Genomic DNA, 14,219 nt, shown 5'->3' with positions numbered 1-14,219 from the left:
TGATTTGGTACAGCTTCGGCTGGTGATACACACCCTCTGGCTCGTAGGACTAACCCCCCTACAGCTAGTATAGTGCCTCGGCACAGGGTTACTGAAAAGGAGATAAGCACCTCAGGCCATCCCAACTTGCGGGAAAGACCTGCCTCTCGTTTGTTGTAGCAAAACTAATTCTCTTAATAGATTAATAACTTTTAACTGAAGAGTATAGAGGAAAGTATAACCTCTTAATAGATTAATAACTTTTAACTGAAGAGTATAGAGGAAAGTAAAACTAATTCTCTTAATAGATTAATAACTTTTAACTGAAGAGTATAGAGGAAAGTATACCCGAGTTAACATTTTCCGTTACGCAACGTTTTATTAGTTCTTGTTATCAGCTTTGTGCGAGACGGCTGTAGCCTGTAACTTGTAGTCTGTAGCTTTATGTGGGGTCTCTGTATGAGGAAGTGAATTCACTAGTATTAGTAGTATCTCATCAGCTGCTTAATAAGGAAGTACTAGCTAACCAACGTCAGATGTTTCTAACAATGTTCCAGAACAACAGCGGTGGCTGAGATGTACAAGTTTAAGTCAGACCAGATTTCAAACAAAAAGGAACTGATCAGACTACAGTAGACTCAGTTCGGAAACTGTGAAAATAAAAAATAAAAAAACTGAAATAAAATCTTTTGCAGTTGCACTGATAAAAAGAGAAAGAGAACTGCAATCAGACCATTCCCATGTATACAAAACACCCCCTCGCATTATTTTTATCATGATTCTTCAGCCAAGTATGTGAGTAAGAAATGAGATTATGTTTGGTGAGACCTCATCATATCATATCTATATCTACTGCCATGGGAAGTGTCGGACAAAACTGTTTTTGCAACTATCTTTGACAATTTCAGTGCTGCACGCCGCCGCCGAACGCCGCCGCCGCCGCTGATGATTTCCCGGCCACGCCGCCGCCGTTTTCAAACGGCGTGAACCTGTTTATACGCGTGACCTCACGCCGATTACGCCGCCGCCGCCGATTTTAACCACGCCGCCGCCGTTTTGAAAAAAAACGGCGGCGTGCAGCACTGGACAATTTTTTCATATAATTATTCACTGTTAATATCCTTATATGTAATTTTAAAGCGTTAATGCCAATCCGGTTAGGATCAACCAACAACAACTGGTGTAGAGAAAGACAGTGGGCTATGTAATATGTATACTAACTAGGTAACGAGTAATACAGGTTACCTGGATAAATAACACACAAGAGTTACACAAGCTGTAAGTACACTAGTATAGTATAATAGTAGGCTCGAGCCTTGTGAGTACCTACATTACACATCCTTAAATCAGGCTAAACGCAGTGATCAGTCATTAGTGTATACTTGGAGTAGAGATCGTCCTGACATACAAAGTATGTAAATTATACGAGGGTATTTTACTTTATTGTTTACATTATAATCTCAATAATTAGTATCATCAATACTAATATTCTCAAGATTTTTGTGTGTGGGTTTGACCATTGTTAATGATCTGGCCCGGCGCGCGCTATTTCGTAGCACTTGCCATCCGGCAACATTTCGAGAAGAACAACATTTCGAGAAGAAAGCGGCGCGCGCTACTTCGAAGAAATTTAGACGAGTAACATCCGTCGATGTGTGGGTGGGTGGGTGGGTGAGTGGGTGGGTTGGTGGTTGAGTGGGTGGGTGTGTGTGTACTCTCCCACTGTCGCTCTCTTTCTCTCTCCCCTCATAACAGATTTGCTATTATTCGAGTTCATTTGAAACAAATGAACTCGAATATTTTTCGATTTGACAAATTTCTCGAACCAGTGGTGGTAATAAGTCGTACCAGATTAAGAATTATTTCAATTGGTCACTCAGTGACTGAGCTATTAAGGCCAACGTATGTCAAGTGACTTTTGGCCCACCCTGTATAATACTAATAGGCGGGTTTATACTTTTGCATTTCATTTTCAACCGCGATACTGCAGTGCGATAGTGAAGTCCCGGCCGTAGGCACGGGTTAAACTTTCACTTTTCCTTTGTTAATCCATTAACGCCGGCACGCACAGGGACATTTTGCTTCGTATAAAAATACTTTTTCCAGGTCGAGTACATCGGGCTGATTGAGACGGAGAGTTCGCAGTTGCCAGATATTGACAAGACTGTGAAGGAAATACAGAGAAATAGACAAGACCAAGGTTACTTCACTTTCACTTTCACTTTCACTTTCACTTTCGGATATTCAGTTTGTCCTCGAGTCTTTATTGTCGTTTCACGAAGTCTGATATTAAAATGTTATCAAATATAAATCTAAATCGATAATATCAATGATGTACACCGAATATTGTCCCAAAGTCTGTATCTGGTCGGGGGATCAGATACAGACTTTATCTGGTTTCCTTAGGGACACCGGACTCTAGCAATTTTTAAGATAAATAAAACAATGTCGCCTCTATTCTGTCATGTAATTCAATAATTCAGTAGTTGTTAACAAAATTTTCCAGAACACATGACTTAATATGGAATGATACAATTATACAAATTGTCCGACAAGCACACGTGTTATTGCTCGTTAATAAATAAGAGTGCTCAAATAAACGTTCAGAACAATTGTCATATAACATTAACTTCTAATCTGCACGGATCTTTCTAGAAACCCCTGCTATTATCTTTCTAGATCACACTTTCTTTCTAGATCACACTTTCTTCAATCGAGCTTTGATTATTTTTTAATACGGCGCACGTTAAGGAATATTTCAGAATTATCACCACATTATTTCCCAGATCTGAGTTCCAGTATAAAGGGAATGCTCACCACACTATTTCCCAGATCTGAGCTCCAGTATAAAGGGAATGCTCACCACACTATTTCCCAGATCTGAGCTCCAGTATAAAGGGAATGCTCACTACACTATTTCCCAGATCTGAGCTCCAGTATAAAGGGAATGCTCACCACACTATTTCCCAGATCTGAGCTCCAGTATAAAGGGAATGCTCACTACACTATTCCCCAGATCTGAGCTCCACTATAAAGGGAATGCTCACCACACTATTTCCCAGATCTGAGCTCCAGTATAAAGGGAATGCTCACCACACTATTTCCCAGATCTGAGCTCCAGTATAAAGGGAATGCTCACCACACTATTTCCCAGATCTGAGCTCCAGTATAAAGGGAATGCTCACCACACTATTTCCCAGATCTGAGCTCCAGTATAAAGGGAATGCTCACCACACTATTTCCCAGATCTGAGCTCCAGTATAAAGGGAATGCTCACCACACTATTTCCCAGATCTGAGCTCCAGTATAAAGGGAATGCTCACCACACTATTCCCCAGATCTAAGCTCCAGTATAAAGGGAATTCTCACCACACTATTTCCCAGATCTGAGCTCTAGTATAAAGGGAATGCTCACCACACTATTTCCCAGATCTGAGCTCCAGTATAAAGGGAATGCTCACTACACTATTTCCCAGATCTGAGCTCCAGTATAAAGGGAATGCTCACCACACTATTTCCCAGATCTGAGCTCCAGTATAAAGGGAATGCTCACCACACTATTTCCCAGATCTGAGCTCCAGTATAAAGGGAATGCTCACCACACTATTTCCCAGATCTGAGCTCCAGTATAAAGGGAATGCTCACCACACTATTTCCCAGATCTGAGCTCCAGTATAAAGGGAATGCTCACCACACTATTTCCCAGATCTGAGCTCCAGTATAAAGGGAATGCTCACCACACTATTTCCTAGATCTGAGCTCCAGTATAAAGGGAATGCTCACCACACTATTTCCCAGATCTGAACTCCAGTATAAAGGGAATGCTCACCACACTATTTCCCAGATATGAGCTCCAGTATAAAGGGAATGCTCACCACACTATTTCCCAGATCTGAGCTCCAGTATAAAGGGAATGCTCACCACACTATTTCCCAGATCTGAGCTCCAGTATAAAGGGAATGCTCACCACACTATTTCCCAGATCTGAGCTCCAGTATAAGGGAATGCTCACCACACTATTTCCCAGATCTGAGCTCCAGTATAAAGGGAATGCTCACCACACTATTTCCCAGATCTGAGCTCCAGTATAAAGGGAATGCTCACTACACTATTTCCCAGATCTGAGCTCCAATATAAAGGGAATGCTCACCACATTATTTCCCAGATCTGAGCTCCAATATAAAGGGAATGCTCACTACACTATTTCCCAGATCTGAGCTCCAGTATAAAGGGAATGCTCACCACACTATTTCCCAGATCTGAGCTCCAGTATAAAGGGAATACTCACCACACTATTTCCTAGATCTGAGCTCCAGTATAAAGGGAATGCTCACCACACTATTTCCCAGATCTGAGCTCCAGTATAAAGGGAATGCTCACCACACTATTTCCCAGATCTGAGCTCCAGTATAAAGGGAATGCTCACCACATTATTTCCCAGATCTGAGCTCCAGTATAAAGGGAATGCTCACCACACTATTTCCCAGATCTGAGCTCCAGTATAAAGGGAATGCTACATATCGGATACAACGAAGTGCAGCTTCTAAACATGGACCACGTCACCGTCATAAGAACATGGCCCATCAAGAATGTAAAGGCTTGTGCCCAGGTAAATTACTATCAAGAATGTGAAAGCTTGTGCCCAGGTAAATTACTATCAAGAATGTGAAAGCTTGTGCCCAGGTAAGCACATTAATAATGGTGCTAGTTGAACTAGTGTCCACTTCTGTCACGTGTGTACCCCTCTCAATTCTCAAAACACGGACAACAAATGTTTATCTTGTGAAATCCAACTTTAAAACAGACTTGTTTAGCGCCTAAAAGCGAGCGTCTCGCAAGCAGTCTCATCTTCTGAGTACAATGTATTTACTTTTCTTAACACTATTTTAAAACTAAAACTCTGATAATCTCGTAATTCATTTCAATTTGACCCAAACAACACTGGTTCACGGTCATTAATTTCACTTCCCACAGCTGAGATAGGTGGCTCTGGCATAAGAAGAGCCACACTGCACAGTGGCTAGTGTTACACTAAGCCACAGTGGCTAGTGTTACACTAAGCCACAGTGACCAGTGTAACACTAAGCCACAGTGACCAGTGTTACACTAAGCTACAGTGACCAGTGTAACACTAAGCCACAGTGACCAGTGTTACACTAAGCCACAGTGACCAGTTTAACACTAAGCCACAGTGACCAGTGTAACACTAAGCCACAGTGGCCAGTGTTACACTAAGCCACAGTGACCAGTGTTACACTAAGCCACAGTGACCAGTGTTACACTAAGCCACAGTGACCAGTGTTACACTAAGCCACAGTGACCAGTGTAACACTAAGCCACAGTGACCAGTGTTACACTAAGCCACAGTGACCAGTGTTACACTAAGCCACAGTGACCAGTGTTACACTAAGCCACAGTGACCAGTGTAACACTAAGCCACAGTGACCAGTGTTACACTAAGCTACAGTGACCAGTGTAACACTAAGCTACAGTGACCAGTGTAACACTAAGCCACAGTGACCAGTGTAACACTAAGCTACAGTGACCAGTGTAACACTAAGCTACAGTGACCAGTGTAACACTAAGCCACAGTGACCAGTCTAACACTAAGCCACAGTGACCAGTGTAACACTAAGCCACAGTGACCAGTGTTACACTAAGCTACAGTGACCAGTGTAACACTAAGCTACAGTGACCAGTGTAACACTAAGCTACAGTGACCAGTGTAACACTAAGCCACAGTGACCAGTGTAACACTAAGCCACAGTGACCAGTGTAACACTAAGCCACAGTGACCAGTGTTACACTAAGCTACAGTGACCAGTGTAACACTAAGCTACAGTGACCAGTGTAACACTAAGCCACAGTGACCAGTGTAACACTAAGCCACAGTGACCAGTGTTACACTAAGCCACAGTGGCCAGTGTTACACTAAGCCACAGTGACCAGTGTAACACTAAGCCACAGTGACCAGTGTAACACTAAGCCACAGTGACCAGTGTTACACTAAGCCACAGTGACCAGTGTTACACTAAGCCACAGTGACCAGTGTTACACTAAGCTACAGTGACCAGTGTTACACTAAGCCACAGTGACCAGTGTTACACTACGCCACAGTGACCAGTGTTACACTAAGCTGTGTAATATAACGCTATGTAACAGCTGTCACGAGCATATGAAAATATCAAATTTGTAAAAACGTCCTACCCCTTAAAAATAGGTGAAATTGAGCGTACTAAAGTTATACTAGTAGTGTATAATAGTGTAGTGTGTAATAGTGTATTGTGTAAGTGTAGTGTGTAAATACACAGTTTAATGAACTAGATAACATCTTATTATACTAAAATCTATACTGTAGATTCTAGAGTACCCTAAAACATCCGAGGATGTCCTGATAACTTCTAATATAACCTATGAAGTTTTTAAATGTCCATTATATTGAACAAACTCGTTGCGTTTCAACCACCAGTACCTCCTTATGAGTTTCTCAAAAGTACAGGGGTGGAGATTATCAGCCAGGTGATGCAGGACCACGCGCCCTGACCCGCCCACGTGCCAATACAAATGTCTGAGATTCCAATCATTCCAGAAAGTACAGTTCACCAGTTTACCATACCCCTCACTCTTCACCAGATACTGCTTCACAGCCAGGATACACCCTATTATATTACCCAGTATAGTGATCACAAGGAACACCCAGAATACCAGGAAGATATAAGAGTTAGAGACGTTCTGAGGTAGCACACACATCCCCCTCACAACATCCAGTCCTGTAGCTCCCCATCTCCTAATCTCACATGCTGTCATTTTAGGGAACAGCTTGTGCTGTATCAGAGTGTAGGTGCCATTAGTGGGACCACTACCCGCCCACTCAAACCCATACGTTAGGAAACTACCTATCTTGAATTTAGCGTGGGTTAACCCCAGGATAGCTACTGAGAAAGCGAGGTACTGGAGTTTGATAAAGAAGAGGAGGTAGAGCAGGGTGTGCCTGCTGTAGAGTGTGTTAAACCAGGACTTGTGGTGGTCGCTGTATATATCGAATCTGTGTCTAAGAGAGCGCGCAGCCTTGTCGAGGAGAGCGTCCAGTTCCTCGTCATCACGTGTGAGAGGGTCGTGGAGGAGGTTTACTATAGGCTTAGTGTAGTTGAAACCCAGACAGATTCCCACCATGTAGGGGAGATAGAAGAGGGCACAGACCAGCCAGAAGTAGAGTTGTAGGTGCTGAGGGGGGTTTAGTTAATATTATAATGTTGAGGGGGGTTTAGTTAATATTCTAATGTTAAATCGGATGATAAGGTTGAAGCTTGTGTTGCACATTAGACACTGTTTTAGTTGTGCACCTGGTACCAGAGATGATAAACTCTGTTAGGTGTGAGATACTGGGCTTCGTCAGGACACTCTATTTTCATCCCGTCGTACCTTTCTAGTGGTATGCAGTTCGGGATACCCTCCGGAATTATACCTGTAGAGAGTAGGGGGTATAGGACACTATGTTATGTCATATGTGTAATGTGCTAATAGTAAGTGTAAGCTAAGTTATAATAACTTATTTTAGTAACCACGCAACAGTTACTAAGTAACCTCGCAACAGTTACTAAGTAACCTCGCAACGGTTACTAAGTAACCACGCAACAGTTACTAAGTAACCACGCAACAGTTCCTAAGTAACCACGCAACAGTTACTAAGTAACCACGCAACAGTCACTAAGTAACCACGCAACAGTTACTAAGTAACCACGCAACGGTTACTAAGTAACCACGCAACAGTTACTAAGTAACCACGCAGCGGTTACTAAGTAACCACGCAACGGTTACTAAGTAACCACGCAACAGTTACTAAGTAACCACGCAACAGTTACTAAGTAACCATGCAAAGGTTACTAAGTAACCACGCAACAGTTACTAAGTAACCACGCAACAGTTACTAAGTAACCACGCAACAGTTACTAAGTAACCACGCATAAAGTTACTCACACCATTGAGCGCAGAATAGCCAAGAAAGGATATGTCCTAGGTGTCTTTCTAGATATAGAGGGCGCCTTCGACAATGTCTCGTTCAAGGCTATCTCTGAAGCAGTCAAGGCTACGAAAGTGGACTTGGCTACAGCACAGTGGATCATCAACATGGTAACCAATCGATTCATCACACTAAATCATAAGGATAAGTCGAGAAGGGTACGGATCAGGCGAGGTTGCCCCCAAGGAGGCATTCTCTCTCCTTTTCTCTGGAACCTGGTAGTCGACGATCTCCTTTCCTTTACCGCAAAAGACATCCCGGGTTACCTGCAAGCCTTTGCGAATGATCTGTTGTCTCTAACGGAAGGGGATGATTTAGACATCATCTGGGACCGAACATGCAAAACTATTAAAACGATAGAAAATTGGTGCAGAACCAAAGAGCTATCTATTAGCGCCCTTAAAACTCAGATAGTCATGTTTACCTGGAATAGTAAGTGGACTCTAAGACCTATAACAGTTGGCAACAACATTATAGGTCTTTCCAAGTCTGCTAAATTTCTAGGAGTGACCTTGGACAGCAAACTCAACTTCAATGAACATATAATCAACACCACCAAAAAAGCCACGGCATCCCTCATGCAATGTCGAAGAGCTGTCGGCCCCACATGGGGTATGAGCCCCAAAACATGCAAATGGATGTACACGGCTGTCATCCGTCCAATCCTATCCTACTGCTGTAGTATATGGATCAGGGCCACTCAAACGGACTATAACGCGAAGAAACTCAAACGTGTTCAGGCATTGGCACTCAGAATGATGTCTGGTGCCATGCCAAGCACACCTTTTATCGCATTGAATCACCTCACCGACACTTCTGACATCATACTGTTCCTGCAAGGTGAAGCAGCAAAGGGTGCGGCCAGGCTACAAGCTTATGGCAGCCTCACTCTTGAAACTATCGCCTTCAGGAAGGGAACTATCAAAAATCATACCACTATCAACAAACAATTCATGGCAGACCTCATTATCCCACCTAGAGCAACAAGAGACCTAACAACACCAACCATGATGCTGGGACGGCACTTCACCGTCACAACTCCTGGAGCCGATACCACTGAATATAGAAATTCACTTCAAAACACCATTGACAACATTACCAGTGAAACAATCACCTGCTACACTGACGGGTCACTCACAGACTCAGGATGCGGGGCTGGCTATATCATCACAACTGACAACAATAACACCACCCTTGAAGAAAGATCATTCAAGCTCCCTGATTATTGCACTGTTTACCAAACAGAGCTCACCGCCATCATTGAAGCTTGCAAATATCTCTCTACCTATACCAACACACATATCATCATATGGTCTGACAGTCTCTCATCTATACAAGCTATCTCTGCGCTTTCAACGCGGAGTAGAACTACAAGAGACTGTTACGACTCTCTTAATGCACTCGGATCCAACAACACGCTAGAGATACGATGGATTGCAGCACACATCGGATTGTGGGGGAACGAAAAAGCAGATGAGCTGGCCAAGCTTGGTACAACCAGTGAATCCACTTTAAAGTGTCCAATTCCACAATCCTACATCAAGCGTCAAATCGACAACAAAGTCAACAGACTGAATCAGGAAACTTGGTTAACTGACGGTCCCAGACACACCAAACTGACACTCGGCCACAAGCATGCCAAAATCATCAAAAACCTCAACACTTCACTCAGCAAAAACAGACAAGATTACAGAACTGCAGTTCACCTCATCACGGGTCACTGCGGCTTAAACAAACACCTTCACACCATTTGCAAATCAAACACCAGTGCTTGTCCTATGTGCGGCGACGGAGAGGAAACTGTCTCACACTTCCTTGGACAGTGTCCAGCTATTGCCCAAATTAGAGGTCAATATTTCCAGGACTACTACCTCTCTGTCAATGACATATTCGACAACCAACACATCACCACAATTGTCAATTTCGCAAACCGCACCAAACGCTTAATTGTGCCGGAAGAGCTGGATCAGACCGGGGTGACTTAAAGTATTATCTCATATGCTGTCTCGTCTCGTTTTACTTTTCCAAACCCAGCTGGCATTTAAGCGTATCATTTTGACTCATATATCATCTTACACCATCCTCCACCAATCACTCTGATTTCACCGGCAACCTTCCCCAAGGTTGCCACACCCCAGAGGTAGGCAGAGCATCTCAATGCTATCCTCTCGTGGGCTATCTTGGCCCAGCCTCTCTTTTAAAAAAAAAAGAAAAAAAAAAGAAAAAAAAAGTAACCACGCACCAGTTACTAAGTAACCACGCAACAGTTACTAAGTAACCACACAACAGTCACTAAGTAACCACGCAACAGTTACTAAGTAACCACGCAACAGTTACTAAGTAACCACGCAACAGTTACTAAGTAACCACGCAACAGTTACTAAGTAACCACGCAACAGTTACTAAGTAACCACGCACCAGTTACTAAGTAACCACTAACCGGGATAAGGCAGGTCCATGTTCTCTATGTCATAAGCTTCTCTCAGTGTGTAGATACCCTGTGTCCAGCAGTACTCATCTACAAATGCTTCTGAGCGGAATGTGTCCTCAAACCCAGTGCACTTTATTGCAGATCCTGTAGTGAACCTGATTATTCACGCTTAGCTTGTAGTTGTCATCTGAATATTTTAATTTTGAAAACATGTGGGAATGACATGGTTCCTACCTGCGATGATACCGTAGTCTATAAGATAAGCGAATGACATTGTTGTCATCTAAATATTTTAATTTTGTAAACATGTGGGAATGTTTCCACAACACGTGATAGTTTGGTACAGGACTGTAGTACTAGTAGTCACCCCTGGTGGAATGTTCCTACCTGCGATGATACCGTAGTCTATAAGATAAGCGAATGACATGGTTCCTACCTGCGATGATACCGTAGTCTATAAGATAAGAGAATGACATGGTTCCTACCTGCGATGATACCGTAGTCTATAAGATAAGAGAATGACATGGTTCCTACCTGCGATGATACCGTAGTCTATAAGATAAGCGAATGACATGGTTCCTACCTGCGATGATACCGTAGTCTATAAGATAAGAGAATGACATGGTTCCTACCTGCGATGATACCGTAGTCTATAAGATAAGCGAATGACATGGTTCCTACCTGCGATGATACCGTAGTCTATAAGATAAGAGAATGACATGGTTCCTACCTGCGATGATACCGTAGTCTATAAGATAAGTGAATGACATGGTTCCTACCTGCGATGATACCGTAGTCTATAAGATAAGAGAATGACATGGTTCCTACCTGCGATGATACCGTAGTCTATAAGATAAGAGAATGACATGGTTCCTACCTGCGATGATACCGTAGTCTATAAGATAAGCGAATGGCATGGTTCCTACCTGCGATGATACCGTAGTCTATAAGATAAGCGAATGACATGGTTCCTACCTGCGATGATACCGTAGTCTATAAGATAAGCGAATGACATGGTTCCTACCTGCGATGATACCGTAGTCTATAAGATAAGAGAATGACATGGTTCCTACCTGCGATGATACCGTAGTCTATAAGATAAGCGAATAACATGGTTCCTACCTGCGATGATACCGTAGTCTATAAGATAAGCGAATGACATGGTTCCTACCTGCGATGATACAGTAGTCTATAAGATAAGCGAATGACATGGTTCCTACCTGCGATGATACCGTAGTCTATAAGATAAGCGAATGACATGGTTCCTACCTGCGATGATACCGTAGTCTATAAGATAAGTGAATGACATGGTTCCTACCTGCGATGATACCGTAGTCTATAAGATAAGCGAATGGCATGGTTCCTACCTGCGATGATACCGTAGTCTATAAGATAAGCGAATGACATGGTTCCTACCTGTGATGATACCGTAGTCTATAAGATAAGAGAATGACATGGTTCCTACCTGCGATGATACCGTAGTCTATAAGATAAGAGAATGACATGGTTCCTACCTGCGATGATACCGTAGTCTATAAGATAAGCGAATAACATGGTTCCTACCTGCGATGATACCGTAGTCTATAAGATAAGCGAATGACATGGTTCCTACCTGCGATGATACAGTAGTCTATAAGATAAGCGAATGACATGGTTCCTACCTGCGATGATACCGTAGTCTATAAGATAAGCGAATGACATGGTTCCTACCTGCGATGATACCGTAGTCTATAAGATAAGTGAATGACATGGTTCCTACCTGCGATGATACCGTAGTCTATAAGATAAGCGAATGACATGGTTCCTACCTGCGATGATACCGTAGTCTATAAGATAAGCGAATGACATGGTTCCTACCTGCGATGATACCGTAGTCTATAAGATAAGCGAATGACATGGTTCCTACCTGCGATGATACAGTAGTCTATAAGATAAGCGAATGACATGGTTCCTACCTGCGATGATACCGTAGTCTATAAGATAAGCGAATGACATGGTTCCTACCTGCGATGATACCGTAGTCTATAAGATAAGTGAATGACATGGTTCCTACCTGCGATGATACCGTAGTCTATAAGATAAGCGAATGACATGGTTCCTACCTGCGATGATACCGTAGACTATAAGATAAGCGAATGACATGGTTCCTACCTGCGATGATACCGTAGTCTATAAGATAAGAGAATGACATGGTTCCTACCTGCGATGATACCGTAGTCTATAAGATAAGCGAATGACATGGTTCCTACCTGCGATGATACCGTAGTCTATAAGATAAGCGAATGACATGGTTCCTACCTGCGATGATACCGTAGTCTATAAGATAAGTGAATGACATGGTTCCTACCTGCGATGATACCGTAGTCTATAAGATAAGCGAATGACATGGTTCCTACCTGCGATGATACCGTAGTCTATAAGATAAGCGAATGACATGGTTCCTACCTGCGATGATACCGTAGTCTATAAGATAAGCGAATGACATGGTTCCTACCTGCGATGATACCGTAGTCTATAAGATAAGTGAATGACATGGTTCCTACCTGCGATGATACCGTAGTCTATAAGATAAGAGAATGACATGGTTCCTACCTGCGATGATACCGTAGTCTATAAGATAAGCGAATGACATGGTTCCTACCTGCGATGATACCGTAGTCTATAAGATAAGCGAATGACATGGTTCCTACCTGCGATGATACCGTAGTCTATAAGATAAGAGAATGACATGGTTCCTACCTGCGATGATACCGTAGTCTATAAGATAAGCGAATGACATGGTTCCTACCTGCGATGATACCGTAGTCTATAAGATAAGCGAATGACATGGTTCCTACCTGCGATGATACCGTAGTCTATAAGATAAGCGAATGACATGGTGAGAGGCATCATGAAGCTGCGGTTCATCTGATCCCATCTGTCATCCAGTGTTACAACCTTGAAGGGGGCCATCCTCTTAAACACTGCCCATATCCAGTAGATCATGGCGGAGGAAGGGTTTCAGTGGATAAGAGTGTAGAGGAGAGTGTAGAGGAGAGTATAGACTATAGAGGAGAGTGTAGTTCGTGTGAGCTGGTGTCTTCTTCTTTTAGCGTTTAGTTACTTCTAAGATTTGTTATTTATTCATTTATGTTCTGTCTTAGTTTCTAATTCTCAGTTTTCTAATTCTATGGGGTGGTAGCTTTCTTTTGAAGATGTGTTTCTTTATCAGTATTTGAAAGTCTCTATCATGATTTATTTGATGATGAAATCCACGATCAGGTGTTGTAGCGTACAACAAACATAGTACAACTCTACAAACACAAAAAGCTGACAAATAACAAATACACTGCTATGCAAATTATTGCAGTTGCGAAGGCGTTGATCTATGCTTGTTAAAATAGAAATAATCACATCAGCTATTTCATGAACAAAGCCAGTAAAGCATATGATAACGGAATCACGCGTTATACGAAGACAAACCTTGCCAAGCTATGAAGCTACTGAAACAAAGCAATCATTGTCAGCGGCCAGTGTTGCACATTGAGGGAACTATCACTTCTGTAGCTTTAAAACATGTTATAATTAGAACATGTTACTTACTTACAACATGTCCGGTGCGTCATTACACCGAGTGAGCATGACACATCACCCGACCATTACGTGTTACTGCTGGGGCATGATGGTTATCTGGATACTTCAACTTGAGAATAGTAAAACTTAATAGGAAAACTAAATTTGTATTTTTCTAGGCCCCCCCCCCCCTCCCGCCTTGTCTCCACTACATGAACATGTAGCGCCCCCCCTGCC

The 14,219-nt window shown here is 42.7% G+C and overlaps 2 protein-coding genes across 2 annotated transcripts in view; one reads left to right on the top strand and one right to left on the bottom strand.

Moving 5' to 3' along the window:
• Positions 1 to 14,219, top strand: part of LOC134822476 (TBC1 domain family member 1-like) — a 72,813-nt gene that overhangs the window by 11,628 nt on the left and 46,966 nt on the right. Inside the window, exons 7-8 of the mRNA XM_063833584.1 lie at positions 2,086 to 2,179; positions 4,467 to 4,588. Coding sequence (XP_063689654.1) covers positions 2,086 to 2,179; positions 4,467 to 4,588 — 216 coding nt within the window. The remainder of the gene's footprint in view (positions 1 to 2,085; positions 2,180 to 4,466; positions 4,589 to 14,219) is intronic.
• LOC134821995 (innexin inx2-like) lies at positions 6,304 to 13,826 on the bottom strand. The gene is made up of 4 exons (XM_063832824.1): positions 13,268 to 13,826; positions 10,440 to 10,574; positions 7,323 to 7,444; positions 6,304 to 7,203 (listed from the first exon to the last, which is right to left on the bottom strand). The coding sequence occupies exons 1-4, from the start codon at positions 13,413 to 13,415 to the stop codon at positions 6,391 to 6,393; spliced, it is 1,218 nt and encodes a 405-aa protein (XP_063688894.1). The 5' UTR covers positions 13,416 to 13,826; the 3' UTR covers positions 6,304 to 6,390.

The sequence above is a fragment of the Bolinopsis microptera genome, chromosome 10 (assembly GCF_026151205.1).
Source record: "Bolinopsis microptera isolate Bmic1 chromosome 10, MBARI_Bmic_1.0, whole genome shotgun sequence".
NCBI classification, from domain to species: domain Eukaryota; kingdom Metazoa; phylum Ctenophora; class Tentaculata; order Lobata; family Bolinopsidae; genus Bolinopsis; species Bolinopsis microptera.
Note: the sequence above shows the minus strand (reverse complement) of the source record. Positions and strands in the feature narration are given on the sequence as shown.

Bases quoted from the DNA above. Each gene is read 5' to 3' on its own strand.
- LOC134821995 (XM_063832824.1), bottom strand. From the start codon at position 13,415: ATGATCTACTGGATATGGGCAGTGTTTAAGAGGATGGCCCCCTTCAAG. The intron at 10,575-13,267 runs GTAGGAACCATG...GGTTCACTACAG, and splicing joins AGACTACGGTATCATCGCAG to GATCTGCAATAAAGTGCACT. The intron at 7,445-10,439 runs GTTAGTGGTTAC...TACTCTCTACAG, and splicing joins CATGGACCTGCCTTATCCCG to GTATAATTCCGGAGGGTATC.